General features: G+C 42.5%; 1 protein-coding gene across 2 annotated transcripts in view; it reads left to right on the top strand.

The window, feature by feature from the left end:
• The window catches only part of P2RX1 (purinergic receptor P2X 1), a 126,594-nt gene extending 101,116 nt beyond the window's left edge, over positions 1-25,478 (top strand). For both annotated transcript variants that reach the window (XM_077482349.1, XM_077482350.1), the window contains 4 exons: positions 1,176-1,241; positions 4,296-4,391; positions 10,800-10,925; positions 17,228-25,478. In XM_077482349.1, the coding sequence (XP_077338475.1) occupies positions 1,176-1,241; positions 4,296-4,391; positions 10,800-10,898 (261 nt within the window). In that variant the 3' untranslated portion in view covers positions 10,899-10,925; positions 17,228-25,478. The remainder of the gene's footprint in view (positions 1-1,175; positions 1,242-4,295; positions 4,392-10,799; positions 10,926-17,227) is intronic.
• The last annotated feature ends 404 nt before the right edge of the window (positions 25,479-25,882 follow it).

The following is a 25,882-nucleotide window of genomic DNA, read 5'->3' as shown; positions in this document are numbered from 1 at the left end:
TGATAATATTTTATTTTTATTTTTTTGGGCAAATTACGGCAACACCACTATATAGTTTTTTTAAGATCAAAGATACAACTATGTTGGTGTCCCTTGTTAATTTTACATTTTATTTTTTTAAATGTAACTGCCTACTTCCAAACTGTCATTTGAAGTAAAAAACACATAGTCAGGTATTAGTCTACACATTTTTTTAATTATGCATTAAAAAAAAGAAAACAAATAAAATTAGACATGCCAATAGAATACCAATATCTGCCAATAGTACTTAACCAAAAAGTGCATTCTATGCATCCAAAAATATAGAAAATATAACAAATCAAATCATTCAATCAAAAAAATAATGTCAAAGCACTAACTCCAAGGCCAATAATAAATAACATGTTATCTCCTCTGATTCCGCAACATGGCTGGTTGACGAACGGCCGTTCAGAAACAAACTGAAAAGCGGCAAATGAAAAGTGCGAAAAGCCTGAATCAACACTCACCAAACTTCTACTAACACGAAATTAGCAGAAGGAGCCCAAAGGGTGGTGCTAAAGAGCTGAAAAACAACGTAGCATGTCACTACGTTTGTATTTATTGGCGAACAATTGTGTGGCTGTGTGTATACAAGACAAGTTTGGGCCAACACCCTTCAGACAAAATTCCCCATTTTTTTGGCCAACAATCCGATCATGTGTACGAGGCTTTAGACTAGGTTGGCTATATAAGTTGTTAATGTGCTACATCAAGGTCTTGATAAGGTTCTCAGGGGTCAGTCTTGGATTCTCTGTTATTTCACGTACATATTTTGTAGCTGGATTGCATCACATCTAATTGTAATGCAAGGTTTCAGCTTCATAATTTTAAAAATAATTCTAAAAAAAGTATCTATTTACTATTGTGGCTAACTGATTTGTTTTAAATACATACTGGAGATGTCAATTATCTGTATTTTACATCTTATTTATTTCTGTAAAGCTATTTTATTTTGAAAGAAACCATGTAAATAATGTTTAGTAGTAACAGTCATAGTACTACTTTCTTGCAAACATATTTTCCATCAAATTAACTGTATGAAAAATGTAATTATCTAAGTAGTATTGAGTCACAGACCCCTTTCTATCATTTTCCATAGCTCAAATGTCTAGCAATTTTGAGCCAAAATCAAAACAGCTTTATGTTTATTTCAGGGAGGAAAATTTAATATAATCCCAACAATGACAACAATAGGTTCAGGAATTGGTATTTTTGGAGTGGTAAGTTAAAATATGTATATAGTTATTAATGACTCTTATTTATTTACAATATTTTGTAATTCTTTTAGACATTGTATAATACAAAAAATAAACAGCATTTCAAGGTTCTTTTTTTTTTACCTTGGTTATATTTTTGGGCCTTGCCTAACTACCTTTAGTTTTCTTGATATTCTACATTTTATTGCTGTAATTCACAGTGACCTCATGTGGTACAAATTAGTATTGCAAATAAATAGTAAACCAAATGCACACTCTTCCTGCTCAGTAATATATGAAAATCAAGCTGATATACAGAATTAAAATAGAAACAGATCTGTTTCTACCTGTAACACATATTGAAAGATTTGCATCTGAGTAGCCCTATCATGACAGTAGCAGGCTGTCTGCTCCTGTGGCATTTTTGCTGCTTTCTTGTCTTGTAGTGTGAAAGCATTTCATACTCATGGGGAAGGCTGAAGAAGCAGCTAACCATTCAGCTATGACACAGACACTGCCTGGATTTAGAGGATCAGTCAAAAAACAAAACAAAAAAACAATGCAGTGGCATATATCAATATGCCACTGCATTGTTTTTTGTTTTGTTTTTTTACACTATTGAAAACTGTTCAGAGGGACACCACACAGCTCAACTGCAGCACATTAATCATTTCAATCACTGTACCTTTATACCCTTTATGCAGTAATTACATTTCAGCTATTGGGCTATTAAATTGGAAATAACTTTGTCATTACTTACTGTATATTATTAATACATATAGCATTTTCTGGAAGAAGCAACACTTGTTTAGGAAAACTTAATGTAGTTTATCTTCTTTGCAATTTAACTACAAAAAATAATTCAAAAACTAAAACAAATCTAGTTCAACTAATGTTATCTTTTAAACTGCTAGTAACACTGTCAATCTAAAATGCAAATTGTATTCCTTGATTTGTTTCATTTCAAATGACAATGGGCCAGGAGAAGGCCTGGAATGTAATGCAGAGCATATAGTGGAAGGCCCTCATGACTGGGGTGGCAGGGTAGGCTGTAGCTGGGCAGATGTTAAAAGGGGTTAGGACAAAATTGAGGTGCACAGACATTGGGTCAGGGGAAGGCGTGGTAGGGGGAGTAGGTCAAGTCAGGGCGGAGTCTGAGAGGGTGTAGGCTGTAAGGGGGTTTGACAGGGTCAGTTGGTAATTAGCCAGGGAAGGATAATTTCCCTCCCTACCTCCCTTGAAGGAGAGGTTACACGGGGTGTCTGTTTCGGTACTTTGAGGGTATTATACAAGGTTGTTGTTTGAGATTGTCATAGCAGTGGCAGGGGTTTCAGGGTTTTGAAGGTGGGTTATGGTCAAGAGGTTAGGTGGTGTATGGTGGGAGGGTCTCATCTGTGGTATGGGACCCTCCTATAATTCAGTGACGTCATCTTGACAATTTTAGTATTGGGGCTATATCAGGCTGGTAAGGTTTTGGTAAAAGTGTCCTCGAGCCAGGTCATTCGCGGCTGTGGGCCGTGGTATGGAATGGTAGCCTGATATAGCAAAAGTGGTAGACCATGCTCCCCCTTCAAAACACCTGCTTTCAAGAGCCAGTTTCGTCTCAGGAATATATATATATATATATATATATATATATATATATATATATATATGTTTTTTACAATGTGTTTAATAAAAGGCTGCTATGGCCATTTAAAACCCATAGATATTTGTGGTGTTTTAATTTATTATTAAGGTTGGGGGGTTTTGAGGTATGGGCCACGGCAACCGGTAAGTCTGCAGTACTCCAGTAATGTTTATTAAAATAAAAAAAAGGGTTCTTCAAATATTGCAACCATATGTAATTGTTCTAATACATTTATTTCCTTTGCTCAATTGTCAGTGCTTTTTAGTGGCAATAATGCAGAGTATATCCTGATTGTGGTATTTCAGAAAAGAATACTGCATTACTGCCACTAAATGGCATTGATGATCATAGGAAATAAAAGTGTTAGGAATATTATGGTGAAATATGTTATTTTGTTTTTTAGACATAGGCCCCTATAAATATGTGCTTCTTGTACAAAGCATATGCAAGTTATTTACAAATTAAGTAGAAGTGTTCTATAAAATTGCTAAAACAATTTCTAAAAAAAGAAAAAAGCATAAAGTTCCAAAAACAACCAAAAAAAGTTTACATATGAATAGTAAAAATGTAAACAAAAAATAACCAAAATGAATAACCAAGTAGAGAAGGGGCTTTGATAGGGGAGGAAGCCCTGATCATACGATTGTACTCCTAAATAATCAAAGCATTTTTCAGGGCTTTGCAAAGTTTGCAAGTGTTTTATATTGTTTTGCGCTTTTAAAAATGTTGCTTTAAAATCCAAAGTGATATAAACTGATATTAACAACCACAAATCATGTGAAAAGTTATTTTGAAGTTGATCAGCATTCAAAACTAGTAGGGACATCTTCAGGGTGAAAAACCTTCAAGACAGAAATGTCTTAGGAAATAAATGTATTGTAATTGAGGCTTGTATTTATAAAAGAAACATTTGCATAGCAGTTCACCCATTGAAAGTGCATATACATTTGTTCAATGCAAATAGGCGAAAAAAACAAATAATATTATGCTATTTCCTGTGCTAGATGAATGTTTTTCATTGATTTAAAACTGAAAATACTGCATTTGGCTACTGGATGGCGTTAAGTATCATCGGAAAATCTTTTGGTACTTCGTAGCATCTAGTGGCCAAATGCAATATTTTCTGTTTAAATCAATGAAAAACAATCATAAACCCATGGAAAATTGCCTAATAACATTTGATTTTTGCCCCATTTACAAATGTATATGCACTTTCAATGGGTGAATTGCTATGCATTTTTTTTTTTTTTTAAATACTCCCCTCAGTGTTGGTGTGCAGCTTTAGTGCTCCTCAGGGATGCTTTCGTTGTGTACAATTTCTTGATAGGCTGTTTAAAAAGACATCATATAACCTAAGAAAAATGTCAAATGGAAACAGTGCAGTATATCTTATGAAGCTTTTAATTTTGTGTTTAATCTGAGTGACTTGATATTGCTTATGTCTTTAGGCAACCGTTGTATGTGACCTAATATTATTGCACATCCTTCCCAAACGTAACTACTACAAGGGGAAAAAATTTAAGCATGCAAAAAATGAAGAAAAGGTAACTACATGAAATGGCGAATTAATTGTTTTTTTTTTACATTATGGGTGCCTTAAATAAGTACATTCACAGTAAATACTTTCTAAGAAAAATGTGTGGTCTGCCATTGCTGATTTCTACTTGTGAAATAATGGAAAATTGTTACCAATACTTACTGTAATTTTCCTTTCCTGGCCTGCCCTCACGTCAGCACACAATGGGTTAACCCCTTCCTCCAGTCTCTCAGTACCACCTTCTCTTAGCTGATAAAAGGGAGCCCCTCCTCCCCCACCCTTGTTCCATTAACTAGCGGACGACAGGCTTGTAGGGAGGGGAAAAAGATTGTGCTGACGTGAGGGCAGGCCTCACGTCAGCACACAATGGGATTTGATTTAGCTGATATAGGGTGGGATAACAAAAAGAGTCGAAAAAACAACTGGTAATACTGCTTTAGTGAATATTTTATTTTGCTTGGACGGGTGCTGACACCACTGCGTTTCCAAAATTTGATACACTAGCCGCTGTGACATCTAAACTGTAATGTCTTGCGAAGGTTTCGCAGGAGCTCCAACTAGCGGTCCTGCATATGTCTTCAACCGATATTTTAGCAGAAGCCACCCCTCTTGTAGAATGAGCTCTAATAACTTGTGGAGGCACCAGCCCCTGTTTCTCATACGTAAGGCTTATCACCTTGGTGATCCAGGTAGCTATGGTTCTAGCTGATGCCGCTTCTCCTCTTCTAGGTCCTGACAGCAGGACAAACAAGGTATCCGTTTTGTGCATCTGTAGAGAGCGGTTTAAGTAGGTTGAAAATAAGTTGATCATGTCCAATGGTCTGAGATCTAGTTCCTCTGCTTGTCTCGGCAGTTGCGTGAAGCTGGGTAGGACCACCTCCCAATTTACATGGAACTTGGAAACCACCTTCGGGGTTAAGGCTGGCGAGGGCCTTAGGATCACTTTGTCTAGAAGAATGATGCATAAAGGATCTTTGCAAGATAGAGGTGCCAGCTCTGAAACTCTCCTTGCTGACGTTATGACTGTGAGGAAAATCAGCTTGACTGTCAGGAACCATAGTGGGCATGTCTCCGCAGGCACGAATGGATGTTGGAGCAAAGCTTTTAGCACTGTGCCCCACTCCCAAGCTGAGAACAGGGACTTCCTTGGTGGTCTTATTCTTATGGCCCCTCTAAGAAATTGCTTTATTAGCGGCTCGTCTGCCCATTTGTGGCCTGTGAAGCAAGACAAGGCTGACACCTGCACCTTAATGGTATTGTAAGCTAAGCCCATACTTAAAGCTGACTGTAAAAACTCCAGCAGCTGCGCAATGTTTGCAGACAATGGGGAGAAATTTTGTTGTAAAACGAATGCTGTAAATTTTCTCCAAATCCTGGTGTATGTGGCATTAGTTGTGGTCCTTCTTGACTTCAATAGTGTCGAGATTACCTCCTCTGAGATTCCCCGAGACAGCAGTCTGGCTGATTCAACAGCCATACTGTCAGTTGCAATCTGCCTGGGTTGAGGTGACACCATTGGTCCTGCTTTAAAAAAGTCCCTCTTCAGCAGCAGCCATATTAGGGGAACTGCCGCCATCTGCAGGAGCAATGGGAGCCATGGCCTTCTTGGCCAGAAGGGTAGGATTGTGTCAGGGCAGGCTTAGCCCGTCCTTCTCTGGGATGGCTGCTCAGCTGTCGCTAATTGCCAGCTCTCATATCTCTCCATAGTTACCAGCTGTTCCTGATCATGCTCGTCTGACCTGTCTACTTAAAGTTGTCCAGCTCACTTCACCTCTGCCTTCGCCTTGGTCACATCACAAGAAACCATCTCCTGCGGTTCTGTTAAAAGACTGGATTGCTGGCATCCCTTCTGGCTCCTTTTCCTGCTTGCTGTTGCTCTACTTGGATCCTTGACTTCTGGCTTGGCTGATAACCCGATTTAATTGTGCATCTGTCTTGGTCTGATTCATGGTTTCTGACAGATTGCAATTGCATGGACGTTCTCCCTAGCAGGGGTACCGGTGGGAAAACAGAGACTAGGGGAAATTTCCACAGGATTGAGAAGGCATCTTGAGCTAGCTCTTCGTTGCAGTGGAATCTTGACACAAACTGGGTACCTGTGCATTCCCTGGGGTCGCCATCATATCTATTGAGGGTGTACCCCATCTGTAAAAGATTGTTTTCAGATAGTCCTTGTTGAGTGCCCACTCGTTTATGTTGGTAAAATCCCGTCTCAGATGGTCTGCTATGTAGTTTTGACTGCCTGAAATGTAGGCTGCCTCGGCCCAGGCGAATATCTCGGTTGCCAACTGCAGCAGCGGCAAGCTCTTGGTTCCTCCTTGATTGGTTATATAAGCGACCACCGTCCAGTTTATACAACATAAGCTTGACCCGAGCTCCCTGAATCAGGTTCTCGAATGCCAGTAGGACTTGGTATGCTGCTTTTAACTCCAAAAGATCGGAGTGTCTGATCTCCATCCTGCTCCATTTGCCTTGAACCCGTCTGCCCGAGGCAGTGAGCAACCCTGCTACGGAGACTGGCATCCGAGTTTATTTGGATCCAATCTCCAGGGCTGAGAGGCATGCCCTGCAGCAGAGTTTCTGGTGCTATCCACCACGCCAAGCCCTGGCGGATCCATCTTGGTATGAATATTTTTTGGTGGAGTGATATGCCATCCCACTGGTTCTGAAATGACGTTTGGAATTCCCTTGTTTGGAATCTTGCCCAGGGAACAGCTGGGTTTGCTGCAGTAAACAATCCCAGAAGTGTCATACAGTCCCTCGCCAACAGTGACGAAGACTCCGTCACGCTGTTCATGCAGGCTACTAGCTCGGCTATCTTGCGTGTGGTAGCGAGACCTGCCCTTTGCTTGTGTTGAAAACAAGCCCTAGGTACTCCATCTCTTGGGAGGGAATCAACTGGCTCTTCTGCTTGTTGAAAATCCAGCCGAATTCGGATAGAATTTTCAGCACCACTTCGCCTTGTGCTGTTAACTCTTCTCTTGCACGAGCCACTACCAAGATGTCATCTAAGTAGTGGAAATTTTTTATGCCCCTCAAACATATAACGGTGATGGTAGCTAGCAAGATCTTGGAAAAGACTCAAGGTGCTGTGCTGATTCCAAAGGGAAGACATTTGAACTGGAAATGATCCTCCCCTACCATGAATCTCAGGTATCTTTGGTGATGCCTGTTGATTGGGACATAAAGGTAGGCATCTGCTAAATTGACTGATATTAGCCAGTCCCCTGGTTGCAGAATTGATATAATTGCTGCTTTAGAGGAACCGGAGAGATTGCCTCTTTCTGAAGTAATTCGGTCACATATTATTGCAAGCACCTTCCGTTTCTTCTGATCTTGTTGCCATTCTGTCTGGACAAAGATGTCCGGTGGTTTTTCTAAAAACATTATCTTGTACCCTCGCTTAAATGTTTTCTGGACCCATTGGTCCTTAACCTTCTCCACCCATACCTTCCAAAAGGGTGCCAACCTGGCACCCACCTGGGGTGATTGGTGGTCAACCCGTCAAAAGGACTTCTCTGGTTTCTTAGCGGTCTGAGTGGCCTTAGCCTTCACGTTCCGAAGAAAGGAGCTTTGTGAGCCTCTCCATTGGGGTCTTGTATATTCTTGGCCTGGTCTATATGACCTGGCCTCCTGCACCCTTCTGAACTCTGATTGGCCTGACCGACCGGTTTGCTGTCTCCTTTTGGGTTTCTGTGGTAGCAGACCCGACTTTCCTAGCAGTTTTACTAGATCTATAGAGGCTTCTGCCAAAAAGGCGGCTGAGAGATAAAGTTCCTCCATTGCTGAAATTATTCTGCCCCTCTCTACGTCAGACTTCAGGGCCGTCTCCACATTTGTGACCCAGACCTTCAGAGCCCTGGAGATCGAGGTTAGGGCTATGGCCGGTCGACAAGCTGCTCCAGCAGTTAAATAGATCTTCTTTAGATCTGTGTCTGTGCGTCTGTCCATCGGGTCACTGAAGGTTATAGAATCCTGCAATGGCAGGGACACCTGCCTTGCTAGGCGCTGCAAGGCCGCATCTACCCCTGGAGGTGACTCCCAAAAGGCAGCATCTGGGGTGTTAAATGGGTATAATCTTAAAAAGCGATTTTGTATGTTCGCCTTCCTGTCCGGCTTTCCTCATTCCTCATCGAATAATTTGCGGATCTCCATCATGAACAGGAAGGTTGCCCCTTGCCTTTTAAAGTTAGGGAAATATCTTAAAAATTTTTCCATAGGCTAAGTGTCTTGTTCTCAGTCTATGGCCTCCTTCACTGCTACAATGTAAGGGTCTTTGAGTTGGAAGTCGAACAAATATTCAGACAGTTCATCAGAGTCTGAAGAATCTCCTGAAGATATTTCAAGCCCTGGTGATGAGTCTTGCTTCTGCTTAGATGTGTTCTTGGCTCTAGGCTTAGTCCTGGAGGCACTTACGCCTGCTGACCGCCTCCTGAATATAGTCCTTTATCCTACGTGCCTCTGTTGCTCTATCTGTGGCTACATCTCTTATGCATTCTGTGCACAAGAGCTTTTCAGGGGTGGATGGCGCTGAACAAACCCAGCAGAGGCCTTCGGCGGGATGGCCTCTTGTCGCACTTGGTTCTGCCGCCCTAGCCGTCTGAGCATTTTTGCGGCGTGGACTGCCCGTTGCTTGGGGTCTATGTCCTGTGTGTGACCCAGATGCATGCAGAGATTTTGAGGGAGATTTGCTTCTGGGACTGTCTTTTTTTAGGACTTCTGCTCCTATAAAGACAAAACACCTTATTAGGCTGGTGTTGCGCTCTTTTGTTTTGTGGTCCCCGTAGACCCCTCCTACCTTTCTGACCATTTTCGTGCACTTTGGGGCTGTGGTGAGCTCATACTACAGTAACAAAAGACAGGATATAGCAATAAGAAAAAATAAGTTTCTATTCTATCACTTTTTTTTTTTTTTAACTGGCTCTTTAAAGGAAATAACTTTACCTTAATACTGGATATGGAGTCACTCAGGGTGGCAGCAGATTTGTAGGGTATCTGAAAAGCTGTAAACACATGGTGTAATGCATTTTGTGATCATGGCTCAGTAAACACTGACACAGTCCAGCCACCCCTCCCCCTCTGTGAAGGAAAACTCACCAGTACACTTCCCTCACTAGCTGTGGCAAACAACACTCGCACTTCTGGCTCTCCAGGCTTTATAGCCCCACAGCCCCCGCCCCCCTGTGAGGTCACCACCGACCGACAGAAAACACAGGGGAGACGGCCGGCACAGCTCCTAGGAAGCAGGAAAGGAAAGCACAATACTACAGCAACACCACAGCCTAAAATGGTAAGCTCTTTAAGCCTTAGTATACCTGCATGGCTCCTGCACATAGAGTGTCCAGTGTGATAAAAGGAACTACCTTTATTGTTCTGGACCTTCCATTCCCAGGAGAGGCTTGAAACTGGGTGGGTAGGTTCGGTAGGGGGGTGTAGTCTAATCCATGAGCATGGTGGCCTGGAGTCCGACCAAGAAAAAAGGAACAAGGGTGGGGGAGGAGGGGCTCCCTTTTATCAGCTAAGAGAAGGTGGTACTGAGAGACTGGAGGAAGGGGTTAACCCATTGTGTGCTGACATGAGGCTGGCCAGGAAAAGCTAGTTACCTGGTTGTCCTGCTGATCTAAATGATGTTAAACAAGTATGGAAATTGGGAGTTCTGACTTCCCTTCCCACATAATTGTTCTAGGTCAGAAAGAGCAGTGTACATATTTGTTCTACAATCCTTTACCAAGAGCTAACTTAAGACTGTCATTTCTGAACTTAGTTTGAGAATCCAAGAAAAAATACCTGGTGGGACAGTGTAGAATCGCTTGTAGGTAAAATGTTATGGTTCAGGACAACATCAAAAAGCCTACCTGGAATCTCTTTCTCTGACAGGTTTCAACAAAAATGTGGCTTGAATGTTGAGATCACCATGATTAAGCCCAGTTTTGGCTAAAACATGTCCAAGGAGGGGATCCCAGGTAAGGTTTGTTTTGTCTGGAACAATAAAGTTCTACCTAACAAGGAATTGAGGGTGTTATCTAACAAGGAATTGAGCGTGTTCTGATAGTTTTTTAAATTAATAAACAGTATTTGGGGCATGGATGTACTCCTGTCCAGCTTTGGCATTCAACAGCCAAGGAAGCACACATAGCTTGGGCGTGGCATACAAATGGTTTGTTTTATATTAAAAATGTCAGTCTTTGGCTTCATTACTACCAGGGTCCCAGAGTCACTAGCCTGGAACAAGCGTACAAATCAGTAATGTGAAGTCACAAATCTTTTCTGTTGGCTTAATCTGGGTCAGTGACTGCGAAGCAATAAAATGAATAAAGGAACGAAGAAAGGAGTAAAGGATTATTTAATAGATTGCTGGTTTCATATACACTTATTTATATTCACCTTCTGCACTTCTTACTCCTCTCTAAATCAGAACACTTTAAATAAAGAAGACGGGGTGGGCTATTCAAATAATAGTCAACAAGACAACTCCCAAACCTCTGGGATTCCTGTAGAAACCGCTGCCAGTTAACATCTAAACAACCTTCAACAACACAGGGTAAGTAAATCTGATTCTAAAGATGGATCAGAGCATAATGAAAATGCTACCAAGTAATATTTGAAATACTTAGGTGTCTATTTATTAATGTTTTCACCCAAGAATTTTACCCATGATTCACACATATTTCTAATTGAATCTTATGTGAAAAATGACTGAATCGTGGGTGAAAACATTGTTAAATAGACTTCTTAAAGTATATCTATTCTAGAGGAAAACTTTTGTTTTATAGTTTTGTATATATAATGTAATACAGGGCTCAAAATTTCAAGTCCTGAGCTATTAGCCTCAACAGTTACTTGCCACCAGTTGCCCCACTCAACCCCGACCCTGCCCCGCCCCAATTCCATCCCTAAACACGCCCTCATAAAATAACACTTAAATGTTTTATGCAGAATTAAGTTATAAAAAGAAATATTAACAACAACTTGATCATGTCCATCAGTGCAAATGTATCCACCAATGCAGCCTGTGCCCACCAATGCAGCCTTTGCTTACCATGCAGCCTGTGTCCACCAATGCAGCATGTGTCCACCAATGCAGCCTGTGCCCACCATGCAGCCTGTGCCCACTTTGCTGCATCTGTCCACCATGCAGCCTCTGTCCACCAATGCAGCCTCTGCCCACTATGCAGCCTGTGCCCACCATGCAGCCTCATCCAGCCTGTGCCCACCATGCAGCCTCATGCAGCCTGTGTCTACCATACAGCTTCATGCAGCATGTGCCCACCATGCAGCCTGTGCCCACCATGTAGCCTGTGCCCACCATGCAGCCTCTTGCAGCCTGTGTCCACCATGCAGCCTCATGCAGCCTGTGCCCACTATGCTGCCTTTGTCCCCCAATGCAGCCTCTGCCCACTATGCGGCCTGTGTCCACAATGCAGCCTCATGCAGCCTGTGTCCACCATGCAGCTTCATGCAGCTTCATGCAGCCTGTGTCCGCCATGCAGCCTCATGCAGCCTGTGTCCACCATGCAGCCTCATGCAGCCTGTGTCCGCCATACAGCCTCATGCAGTCTGTGCCCACCATGCAGCCTCATACACCCTGTGTCCACCATGCAGCCCCATGCAGCCTGTGCACACCATGCAGCTTCATGCAGCCTGTGTCTACCATGCAGCTTCATGCAGCCTGTGTCCACCATGCAGCCTCATGCAGCCTGTGTCCACCCTGCAGCCTACCTGTGCATGGGAGGAGAGGAACAAGAGAGCCACCCGGATGATGGAACACAACGATAACAGTTTTCATTTCAATTGCTGTTTTCCCGCCGCTCAACGCCACATATAGCCCCACTGGCCAGGGAACTTTGATTGACAGATCGCCCGTCTCAGGATTGGACGGGTGATCTGTCTATCAAAGTCCCGGGACCAGAAGGAGGGGCTGTATGTGATGGCGAGTGGCGGGGAACACGGCAATGTGAAAGGAAAGCTGTTATCGCTGCGTTCCCTCTCTGATCATCGGGGCGGCTCTCCTTTCTCTTCCCCTCCGTGATCGCTGGACTCCCATTCAAGGAATGGGTTGAATGGGAGGAAGGACTCCCGTTCAACCCAGGCTGCCGGTTGTGCTCGCCCCATGCTCCCAGGCAGCCAATAGCTTGCCAGCCTTCAAAATCCACTCAGAAAATGCGAGCAGATGAGTGGAATTTTTGAGGGCTGGAGTAATGTATGGTTAAAATGTTTGTCTTTTTTGTTGTTTTTATTTATGTATTTATTTATTTATTGCTGTCTTTCACTGAGATTTCCCTTCGTAAAAAAGTATTCACACCCCTTGAAATTTTCCACATTTTGTAATGTTACAACCAAAAACGTAAATGTAATTTATTGGGATTTTATGTGATAGATCAATACAAAGTGGCACATAATTGTGAAGTGGAAGGAAAATGATAAATAATTTTCAGAATTTTTTACTTGAGGTGATTATCCCTGAAAACTCATCCATGAAAAATGATATGTTAGTGCAAATAAAAAAAGTATCACGGACAGTACTCAGTTTTCTCTGTGAAAATGTTTTACAAATAAATGTAAAAAGTGTGGAGTGCATTTATATTCAATACTTTGTACAACCACCTTTCGGTGCAATTACAGCTGCAGGTCTTTTTGGGGATGTCCGTACCAGCTTTGCACATCTAGAGAGTGACGTTTTTGCCCATTCTTTTTTGGAAAATAGCTCAAGCTCTGTCAGATTGGATGGAGAGCGTCTGTGAATAGCAATTTTCAAGTCTTGACACAGATTCTCAATTGGATTTAGGTTTAGACTTTGGGCCATTCTAACACATGAATATGCTTTGATCTAAACCATTCTATTGTAGCTCTGGCTGTATGTTTGGGGTCGTTGTCCTGCTGGAAGGTGAAATCCCACCCCAGTCTCAAGTCTTTTGCAGGCACTAACAGGTTTTCTTCTAACATGGCCCCGCATTTGATGGCATCCATCTTCCCATCAACTCTGACCAGCTTCCCTGTCCCTGCTGAAGAATAGCATTCCCACAACATGATGTTGCCACCATGTTTCATGGAGGGCATGTTGTGTTCAGGGTGATGTGCAGTGTTGGTTTTCTGCCACATAGCGTCTTGCTTTTAGGTCAAAAAGTTTAATTTTAGTCTCATCTGAGCAGAGCACCTTCTTCCACATGTTTGCTGTGTCCCCCACATGGCTTCTCACAAACTGCAAACGGGGCTTCTTATGGCTTTCTTTCAATAATGGCTTTCTTCTTGCCACTCTTTCATAAACGCCAGTTTTGTGGAGTGCACAACTAATAGTTGTTCTTTGGACAGATTCTCCCACCTGAGCTGTGGAGTTACCATTGGCTTTTTGGCAATTGGTTCCACTAGAGTTTAGTAAGGAGTATCAGAGTAATAGCGCCTGAATACAAATGAAAGCCATACTTTTCAGATATTTATTTGTAAAAAATGTGGAAAACCATTTATTATTTTTCTTCCACTTCACAATTATTACACTTTCTGTTGGTCTGTCAAATTAAATCCCAATGAAATAAAAATTACGTTTTTGGTTGACAAAATGTGGAAAATTTCAGGGTATGAATACTTTTTAAAAGCACTGTTACAGGAAGTGAAGAAATCTCTCCTAAGTTAGGGGTAATTAACTCTTGGATAGTTGTTACTGGAACCAGTTCCTCCTATTCAAAGAACCTCCTTTATTCCACACACAGCAATTGAAATTAAAAGCTCAGCACTCTGATCATCTGACCGCTTGCTCCACCCCCCCCCCCCCCCCACAGCTCCCAGGCAGCCCACCCTCGCCAGTCCTCATTTTCCATTCGGCGAGTGGAAAATTTGAGGGCTGCTATAATGTATGTATTTTTATTATAGTCGTTTATATAGAGCATGTTTTTGGAGTGTGGGAGGAAACTGCAGTACCAGGAGGAAATCCATGCATGCACAGGGAGAACTTACAAAATCCATGCAATTTATTTTTTCTACATTTAAATCATTTTATTTCAGAAGTAAAAAAAGAAAGAAAAAGAAACAAAAAAAAAGCTTCAATCATTAGTACTTACATATCTATATACTAATAACCACAATATTGGATAGTGCATTCCACTAATCACAAACTGTTTAGTCCAATAATATATTTACTATCATCATATTATTTAAAATGTCTTTCCCTTCTAAGTCATGAATTCAATAAGTCTAATAGCCTAGTTCCATAATTGGAGAATAAGGGAAGAAAGAAAAAAAAGGGGGGTGAGTAATGCCGCGTACACACGGTCGAACTGTATGACGTACTTAGTCTAGCGTACTTTCCGCCAGACTGTCCGTCGGACTTTCCGAACGGGCTACTTGCCCACACACGGCACTTTTTCAGCGGACTAATACGGCGTACTAAGTCCGCCGTACTATCCGCCCTACTTTTGAAATGAACGGACTCGCCCACACACACGGAGGAAAGTCCGCTCATTTCGAGCGCGTCTCCAGGTAGGCGGGGCCCGCGAAGGAGACGTCGCTGGCCCCGCGGCCTGGTATGGACTTAAAGGGGAACCCCCACGCCGAAAAAAAATCGGCGTGGGGGTCCCCCCCAAGTCCACAACAGACCCTTGTCCGAGCACGCTACCCGGCCGGCCAGGAAAGGGGGGCGAGCGAGTGCCCCCCCTCCTGAGCCGTACCAGGCCGCGTGCCCTCAACATGGGGGGGGTGCCTTGGGGAAGGGGGGGCCGCGCGGCACCCCCACCTCAAAGCACCTTGTCCCCATGTTGATGAGGACAAGGGCCTCTTCCCGACAACCCTGGCCGTTGGTTGTCGGGGTCTGCGGGCGGGGGGCTTATCGGAATCCGGGAGCCCCCTTTAATAAGGGGGCCCCCAGATACCGGCCCCCCACCCTATGTGAATGAGTATGGGGTACAATGTACCCCTACCCATTCACCTGTAAAATAAAAGTACAAAAAAAAACAACACACGAGATAAAATACTTTATTGCACAGCTCCGAGGGTCTTCCGTCTTCGGGGGTCTTCTCGCCGGACTCCTCCGCTATCTTCTTGTAGCTCTTTTGCTAGCGGAGGAGTCCGGCTTTCTTCCGCGCCGCCGGCCTCTTCTCCCGACTTCGGGGGTCTTGTCCCCCTCTTCGGTTCTTCTGCCGGGCCACTGCGCCTTCTTATAGCTCTTTTACAGGCGGTGGCCCGGTCTTCTGTCGCCGCCGCCGCCTTCCGTTCTTCTTCTTCTTCTTCTCCTTCTTCTCCAGGAGGCCGGCGGCGAGGAAGAAAGCCGGACTCCTCCGACTAGCAAAAGAGCTACAAGAAGATAGCGGAGGAGTCCGGCGAGAAGACCCCCGAAGATGGAAGACCCCCGGAGCTGTGCAATAAAGTATTTTATCTCGTGTGTTGTGTTTTTTTTGTACTTTTATTTTACAGGTGAATGGGTAGGGGTACATTGTACCCCATACTCATTCACATAGGGTGGGGGGCCGGTATCCAGGGGCCCCCTTATTAAAGGGGGCTCCCGGATTCCGATAAGCCCCCCGCCCGCAGACCCCGACAACCAACGGTCAGGGTTGTCGGGAAGAGGCCCTTGTCCTCATCAACATGGGGACAAGGTGCTTTGGGGTGGGGGGGCCGCACGGCCCCCCCTTCCCCAAGGCACCCCCCATGTTGAGGGCACGCGGCCTGGTACGGCTCAGGAGGGGGGGGCGGCGCTCGCTCGCCCCCCTTTCCTGGCCGGCCGAGTAGCGTGCTCGGACAAGGGTCTGTTGTGGACTTGGGGGGACCCCCATGCCGATTTTTTTTCGGCGTGGGGGTTCCCCTTTAAGTCCATACCAGGCGGCAGGGCCAGCGACGTCTCCTTCGCGGGCCCCGCCTACCTGGATACCCGCTCGAAATGAGCGGACTTTTCTCCGGGCGGGAAAAGTCCGCTCATTTCAAAAGTACGGCGGACTGGCATACACACTTGTGTGTTGTGTTTTTTTTGTACTTTTATTTTACAGGTGAATGGGTAGGGGTACATTGTACCCCATACTCATTCACATAGGGTGGGGGGCCGGTATCCAGGGGCCCCCTTATTAAAGGGGGCTCCCGGATTCCGATAAGCCCCCCGCCCGCAGACCCCGACAACCAACGGTCAGGGTTGTCGGGAAGAGGCCCTTGTCCTCATCAACATGGGGACAAGGTGCTTTGGGGTGGGGGGGCCGCACGGCCCCCCCTTCCCCAAGGCACCCCCCATGTTGAGGGCACGCGGCCTGGTACGGCTCAGGAGGGGGGGGCGGCGCTCGCTCGCCCCCCTTTCCTGGCCGGCCGAGTAGCGTGCTCGGACAAGGGTCTGTTGTGGACTTGGGGGGACCCCCATGCCGATTTTTTTTCGGCGTGGGGGTTCCCCTTTAAGTCCATACCAGGCGGCAGGGCCAGCGACGTCTCCTTCGCGGGCCCCGCCTACCTGGATACCCGCTCGAAATGAGCGGACTTTTCTCCGGGCGGGAAAAGTCCGCTCATTTCAAAAGTACGGCGGACTGGCATACACACGGCCGGATTGTCCACCGAAATGCGAGTACGACGGACAGAATTTCGAAAAAAATTCTTAGTACGCCGGACTGCACGCTGAAAAAGTCTGCTGAAGCCCACACACGAGCGGACTGTCCGCTGAAATGTGTTTCGGCGGACTAAGTACGCCATACAGTCCGCCCGTGTGTACGCGGCATAAGGCATACTAGATTCCCCTAAATTTCTCTCTTCCCCCATCAGTGCCAAGTAGGGTTGCAATTCACGTTTTACTTTATTTTTGTGATAGCAAATTTCAATACACTAAATTAACAAATCAATCAATTTGTGAAAACAAAGTCTTACTATTTTCTTTCTATTTTTCAGACGTTGAACAGCTGGAAAATTCTCCATATTTTGGTTATCTGGTTTAAATCAGCACATGCTGTAGAATGAACTTCCTTGTGAATGCATACTAGATATTTTGGAAGAACTGACTTTAAAAAAAATGAGTGAATTAATGAAGTAATGCAAACATATTTATTTTGCACAATTATATTACACAGCTGTGCCACCGCACAAGAACACGAAAGCTCCCAAAACCCAAACAGTACAACCAATAGATGCCATTGGTATTTCGAGGATCCCCTTAAAATATAATGTGTTTGATCAGTTCCATATATCTGGAAAGAAGATATTTCATATCCATAGCAAGTCTTGAAAATAGAAATTGATGTATTTGACATGACTAACTGCCAGGGTGAACCATACCGCATAAGGATAAAGATCCACTACAAAGGATAACTGCTTTCCAACATTATTCTTTCTTCTAAAAGTAACATCTGTGAGATGAATGTATTTTCCTATTCTGAATATGATGTTCTGCAACTTTGTACCTTTTTGTGTCAATTGAACTTTTTGTTGCCTTTGAATAACCTTATGTTTACAGTAGAGGGTGCATTACTCTGTGTATATATTGCAATGTATATATTTGAACATCTTACTATGCTAGTAACTGGCAAGGGGGGGAGGGGGATCAGAAACCCGGTATGTGAATATTTAGTAGGGTCTTTATTTATTTGGTTTATCGTAGTGGTATTAGCATTTATATGTCATTACTATGAACTTGTTTATACTGTATTCATATAACACGGGCACTATTGTTCCCACAGCATTTTTTCAGGTTGGCCAGAAGGCACCTGTAGTGCTGTGTATAGAGATCTGGTGCACTAATCTAGTGATTGAACTGAATCGTAATTGGTCTAAAGTATCTATTCATTCAATTGGAAGTGCTTTCAAGACCAGTGGTTGCCATGGGTATAGGGGTGAATGTTTTAGACTCATAATGCTTGATTCATGTATTTAGCAGTGCCTCCAAGACCAGTGGTTGCCATGGGTATAGGGGTGAATGTTTTGGACTCATGATGCTTGATTCATGTAGTTATTAGCAGTGCCTCCAAGACCAGTGGTTGCCATGGGTATAGCGGTGAATGTTTTGGAATCGTGATGCTTGATTCATGTATTTAGCAGTCCCTCCAAGACTAGTGGTTACCATGGGTATAGGGGTGAATGTTTTGGACTCGTGATGCTTGATTCATGTATTTAACTGTGCCTCCGAGACCAGTGGTTGCCATGGGTATAGCGGTGAATATTTTGGACTCGTGATGCTTGATTTATATATTTAACTGTGCATCCAAAACCAGGGGTTGCCATGGGTATAGCGGTGAATGTTTTGGATTCGTGATGCTTGATTCATGTATTTAGCAGTGCCTCCAAGACCAGTGGTTGCCATGGGTATGGGGTGAATGTTTTGGACTCATGATGCTTGAGTCCTGTAGTTATTAGCAGTGCCTCCAAGACCAGTGTTTGCCATGGGTATAGCAGTGAATGTTTTGGAATCGTGATGCTTGATTCATCTATTTAGCAGTGCCTCCAAGACCAGTGTTTGCCATGGGTATAGAGGTGAATGTTTTGGACTCGTGATGCTTGATTCATGTATTTAGCAGTGCCTGCATGACCAGTGGTTGCCATGGGTATGGGGGGTGAATGTTTTGGACTCATGATGCTTGATTCATGTATTTAGCAGTGCCTCCAAGACCAGTGGTTGCCATGGGTATGGGGGTGAGTATTTTGGGCCCTTAATGCACAAATTAATAGCTGTATTTTAAGTGCAGACCTTTAGCTGTTATTCTTTGCAGGCTGCATGAAAAAATAAGAGTTTTTCTACCTCAAGTAATTAGAACCCCACTCTCCGACACATACACACACAATACACACACACCACGACAGTTTTCCTGTAGCTTCTTCTCCCCTACACTCACAGGTCACAGGTCCTCTGACATCATCATGTATAATGCAGGACCCATATTTCTGCAATGAATGTGAGGACTCCAAGGAACTGTTCACCACTAGAGTGTAGGAGAGTGGAGGAGAGCGCTGTCTGCCAGCCTTGCAGAGATCAAGTAAATAAAATAGATTTTTCATGAGAAAAGAAATGAAAAAACATTTACAGTAAACCCTGTAGTGCGGTGTAATCTTACTTCAAGAAAGGATTTTGCCTTTTCCTGGAGATTAACTTTGAGTCCCGGTTCACATTGATATTATGCAGGAAACACACAGGAAACACTGTCCTTCCCATATCACACTGCATAGAAATCGCGATCTGCTGCGGGTGTGAATTAAAAGTTAACGACACCCCAAAAGCAGGTCACAAATCGATCGCCGCAGTCGAATCGCATGGGTATGAACAACCAAGCCTCAGTCGGATTGCATGGGTATGAACACCCATGCAATATTTTCATTTTTTTTTTTTTCATTTTTTTTTTTTGTACTATATGTAAATACAAAAAATAAATGTATTCCCTTATTTTTACCATTGATACATATGTATACTCTCACATACGGACAAGATGCCTGCATCTTTTTCATGCAGATGCAGTTCAATTTGAGCCATTTAAAATGGACTCATATTGCACTGCACGGAATCGCATGTGATTCACACATGAATTGCGCCAAATTCCTGTGTGAATCACATGCAATGTGACACTGTGAACTGGGGGGTAAAGGATCTGCAATCCTAATGTAGTTATGTTTTAAGCTACAGCACATGCTTCCTGCTCTCTAAGCGAGTATTGAGATCACATGCGTCACAAGCAGCAATGCTGTATAAAACAGCCATTATAGATAGGACAAACTGCTCACTACAATACGTGTGTGAAGCAGAACTGGGAGATTGTATATATTTTGTTTATTGTAAAACCGAAGGCAACACTTTTTCTTAATTTTGGATAATGCTGTCCATACACTATCCGAAAAATCGGGCGAACCCAATTTCGAAAAACGAACGTTCGGCCATGAGCACAAACGATGGTGCCATCATGTAATGACCGATAAATCATTCAGTGGACATAAATAAATTCATTTTATGTTAGTTTTTTTACATATACCCAGTGCAGACAGCTCGAACGGGAAACACATTAACCTTTCAGTTTATCGTTCGTTCGGCAGAAAATTTCCAAACTTTTCCTTCGTTTTTTCGGCTCAAAAACGTCCAAACAATTATCGATTTTAAGGCCCATTAACTGGCCAAAAAAAATCGAATTGAACAGTCTAATAACCGAATTTCAGCCGATTTTTCGTATAGCTTATGGCCAGCATTAGGAAGGGCTATGACCCTGTCAGTTTTTTTTTGGTCCCATTGGGGAGATTTCCTAACACTTTCTGTCCTATAGCCACAACTGGAAATAGGAGGAAATCCCTCCAAAGTGAGGAATCCCTGGTTGCGACTAGAACTAGTGTCCCCATTGTAAGATTCACCCTTTATTCCTATTCTGTTGACTACTCAAAATTTTCTTTCACTTCAATGATAGCGGTCAACAGGAAAAATAGAGAGGGGACACAGGCAGCAATAAAAACTCCCTCTCTACTCTAATCTAAAATTGAAAAAAAATTGTAAAATCTAACCAAACACGTGCTACATTTGTAAAGGACTCCAATATCAATGCTGGAGTCCTGGAAGTTTTTTCTTTTTATATATATATAAATAGATTTCTGAAAGACATCCAGCATCAGCACAGCAGTAATCTACTTATTTAATTTGCAACGGTCAAAATCCTATACAAAAACACATAGTAAACATATTATAGATATCTAGTAGAACCACATGTATGTTGTATAATTCACTAACCAATTGAAACACACCGTCTGAGAAATTGCCATGCTCTGCAGGTTCCTGTGTGACTTGCAATATATGAATATGTGTTGGGAATAGCTATGACAACAAAATGTATTTTAAACAGCCATAATCTGGCTTTACAGAATGTAAACCACATAGTTATAGCATGGAAAATAGAAAATATAAACTTTATAATAAAAACAGATGTCTTTGGAATTTATATGATATAGAATTATTAAAAAAGTGCAGTAATACTTACCTCTACAGTAAACGCAAGCAAACTGAACGTGAAACATTTTATGTCACATGCACTGTCTTTTATTCATATTTAAATGTATACTGTGATATATTCTAATTGATTGAAACTATGCCATATCCATTGCTGGACAATGTAATCTTTAAGTTGAAATATTGTACATTTTTGTTTAAAGTAACCTTATTCGTCAAAAATCATTTAGAACTATTGTACATTTTGTATCACACAGTTTTAATGCAATATTTTTTTTTTTTGTTTGTTTTTATTGTTTTTTTAGATGTAAATACAAAAATACATTTATTCCCTTATTTTTACCATTAATACATATGTATGCTCTCACATACGGACATGAAACACAAGGGGTACATTTCCAAATGCCTTGTGTTTCCAAAAGATCATACTGTAAATATCCTCTTCTCCATCTTCTCTTTTTACTTCTTTACTCTTTACTTCTCCTATCCCAATCTCTCCCCTTCCCTATTCCATTCTCTTATACTTACCTATTTTCAGGCAGCACCAATCTGGTCACCATGGCCGGGATAAGGGGGTGGGAGGGACGACTGCCCCAGGCACAGCAGATTATGGTGGTGGTGGGGGGGCAACGCTGCAAGTTTTAGCTAGAGCCTGACAGGAATAGTCACATCAGCATCACTACTCCTGTCAGCCGGGTTCTAGAAACGGTGAGGAGAGGAAGAGAGAGCCAAGAAGAAGTTCCCCTCCAGCTCCTCCTTCCTGCCAGTGCAGTGCTCCAGTATTAACAAGCCAATAACTGTCAGCTCCGTTTACAGGAATACAGAAGCACTGCACTGGCAGGAAAGGAGCTGCGGGTGGAGAAAGAACACAGCCCACAAAGCTGAGCAATAGAAGTGTCCAGGAGAGGAGAAGAGAGCTATGAGGATGTGTGGACTGTGCTCTCTAGCCCCATTCAGCTCCTCCTTCCTGCCAAAGCACTCCTGTATTGGATTATACACAGCTGCCTGCTTGTTAGTACAGGATTGCTGTCAGATCAGAACTGTGCACGGGTTTGCTTACCCGCCCCTACCCTCATCTGTTTCCTGTCAGTTTGCTCCCCCCCCCCCCCCCCGGGTATGTCCTCTGCCCCTGCTCCTATCCAGCAGAAGATGGGGAATAAGGGGCTACTAAGCAATGGCTGCAAAGTCCCAATCTGTCAGCACACTTGTATTAACAAGCTGGCAGAACTGTCCTGTGGGGATCAAGGGTAGGAATAGCTTTAATTAACTTCATGCAGTGTTACACCCGTAGGAGCCACTGGTTAGGATGGGTTCTCTGTTCTTTGCCTCAACCTCCGTAAGAACTTCAGCCCCTTGAACACACTAGGTTCAGTGTACAAAGCATGCAATACCCCAAAAAATCCCTCAAAGTAATATTTAGTACATAGTAGTAGTGCTATAAAAAAAATAACATGCCCTGAACCAGTTACTAAAGATAAACCTAACATATTGTCACCTGATATGGTTATAAAGTGAGTATAGAAATGGATTAAAAGTGTTACTAACACCATTTAACATACAGGGCGATTAGTAATAAAGACTAGGCATAAGATGACACTTGGCATCCAGATCAGCATAAGTAGTAGGAAGGTCACTGAAAGTGCAGCAGTGAGCAGTAATAAAACCTGATTTACAGAACATAGGAACTATGCTGCTAAAGTGCATTAACTACTTCAGCCCCAGAAGGTTTTATGCCCTTAATGACCAGGCCATTTTTTGCGATACGGCACTGCGTTACTTTAGCTGACAATTGTGCGTACGATGTCGTATGATGCTGTACCCAAATAATATGTGTGTCCTTTTTTTCCCATAAATAGAGCTTCTTTTGGTGGTATTTGATCACCTCTGTGGTTTTTATTTTTTGCGCTATAAACAAAAAAAGACTGTAAATTTTGAAAAAAACTATATTTTTATTTTCTGCTATAAAAAATTCTCAATTAAAAAATTAAAAAACCCCAAATTTCTTCATCAATTTAGGCCAATATGTATTCTGCTACATATTTTTGATAAAATCCTAATAAACGTATATTGATTGGTTTGCGCAAAGGTTATCGCGTCTAAAAACTATGATATAGATTTATGGCATTTTTATGATTTTTTTTTACTAGTAATGGTGGCGATTAGTGATTTTTAGTGGGATAGTGACATTGCGCAGACACATAAGACACCTAACTGACATTTTTGACACTTTTTTGGGAACCAGTGACATTATTAGTGATCAGTGCTAAAAATATGCACTGACATTATACGAATGACACTTTCAGGGAAGGGGTTAACATCAGGGGTGATCAATGGGTTAACTGTGTTCCCTGGATGTGTTAACTCTATGGAGAATGGGCTGCCTGGGAAAACACAGAGATTCGTCTTCCTGCATAGCAGAAAGACAAGATCTCAGTGTAATTTCCTGTCAGAAGGGAGATCTGCTTTGTTTACTTTGGCAGATCCCCATTCTGTCTCTGCGGGGAATGATTGGCTCCCCCTCTGGCCGATCAGCACACGTGTGCCCACAGAAGCTAGTACACGATCTGCCATATCGGTACGTCAATTCGCGCAGCTGAGCCACCTTGCCACAGTATAACTGCGGCGACTGGTCGACAAGTGGTTAATGGGGACCATGCTAAGCCTAGACTGACTGTCCATGAAAGGAAGGGGAATGATGGGACATGTAGTTCTGCAACAGCTGGAGGGCCCCAGGTTGCCTACCCCTGCTCTAGCTTATATGCATGTGGGAAAAAGGGAAACAGTATAGATTCAATTTATGTGTCTTCAACCATAATGATAGTCTTTGTTTTCCAATTTACTTCAGTGGTGTTGTTAACTAGAATTGTGTTGTAAAATTGTGCCCCTCCATACCTATTTCTACACTCTGCATCCTTTGAATTTAATTAGCTCCACTGAAGAATTTGATATCCTCTGACTTTTTGGTACGCTGCTTCACAAGAAATGGAATTGTAATGGCATAGGATGAACATCAAAATGAGACTAATCATCAGATCTAGTGAATAAGCCCATTGTAATTTACATTGTAATTTTAAATACCCCCCATTAGAGCTGCACAATTAATCATTAAAAAATCATGATCAAGATTCAACCCCCTGACGATCTCTATTGCAGAGTTTGCAGATTCTTTCATTAACAAGTGGGGAGACTTATCTGCTCACTCAGCTGTCAAAAGAAAACGTCTGGGCAGTCTGCCAAGTTTTTAAAATTAAACATTGTAACTAACTCTTCCTTCTTAGAGCAAAGGGAAACTTCTGTGTGCAAAGAAAAAATCCAGGCAGTCTGCCAAGTTTTTAAACAAGTGTAAATGCAGGAAGTTTAACCACTTAAAGTCTAAATCTTTTTCTGACACTTCTTTCTTAAGTTAAAATCAATATTTTTTTGCTAGAAAAATACACTTCAATTAATAAAAAAAAAAAAAGAAACAGTAAAGTTAGCCCAATTTTTAATTTTTTTTTTTAATGTGAAAGATGATGTTACGCCGCAAGAATCATGAGAGAATCGTGATCTTTCTTCTAAGCAAAAAAATTGCAATTATCATTTTAGCCAAAATCGTGCAGCTCTACCCCCCAGGTGTAAAAACTTTGCATTACATGTTTGCCAAAAAACAAATGTGAGGAAAACATAAAAATAAAAAATAAATAAAAATAAAACTTACATCCTAACTGGTAATGCAGAGAATCACAATTCTATTGAGGGGTCACCTCAATGTGCTCCTTAACCCTCCCGGATTCTTGCCATGCCATAAAAGTCATGTATGTTTATCAAGGGTCATGTCTAAATAAAGCATGACCGCATATATTTACTTTACTTTTTACAGTAGAATTATCTCTGCGAAAAATGGGTGATGTGGTATTGAAATACTGACCTGTGCAGGAATGTGCAATAGTTATTGAAGTAATTCTATATATTAAGTCTTAAACTCTTAATGAATTGTCATTTTCACAAGCTGGAATGGAGAACTTGCCTGTATATTTACACTGGAGACACTTTCATCCTCCTCCTATCAATTCTTCAGAGATCCCTCTCCCTAAACATGTTTGCATTAATTCCAATGTTCTGCATTACTGATAATGACTAATAAGTCTTCAATGTGTTATCAATAAAAAAAGCGTAATGGTTTTTTTAACATCAATATCAAATGTGACATTTTTTTCTCTGAAAATGTTATAAATAAAACAATATTTTTTTAACAACTGTTTGAATACTGTAAATCTCATTTGGTAGTGGTAGCAATTGTAAAGTACAGTGAAACTGATATTCCCCTGTGGAATGATGTTTAAAGATGAATTTACATATCTACAGTACATTGGACCAGCTTGGACCAATGTAACTTTGCATATTCCATACCCATGGGATCCCTGTGGAAGCAAGAAATCATTGTAGTAGTAGACACTGCTGCTTCAGTGACACACACTGTAGCTGCTGACTTTTAATATTAGGACACTTACCTGCCCAGGGATTCTGTGATATCGGCACCCCAGCCGATGTTTCCATCAGCTTTTGTGTGATGCCACCTCCATTTGTAGTAAGGGAACCAGCAGTGAAGCAATTGTTTGAACTGTCACAAATGGCTTTCATTCGTGAATCATTGTTATTGT

The sequence above is a fragment of the Lithobates pipiens genome, unplaced genomic scaffold, assembly GCF_037356315.1.
Source record: "Lithobates pipiens isolate NorthernLeopardFrog02 unplaced genomic scaffold, aLitPip1_a1.2 Scaffold_16, whole genome shotgun sequence".
In the NCBI taxonomy this organism is placed as follows: domain Eukaryota; kingdom Metazoa; phylum Chordata; class Amphibia; order Anura; family Ranidae; genus Lithobates; species Lithobates pipiens.
This window is presented reverse-complemented; position numbering and strand designations above follow the sequence as displayed.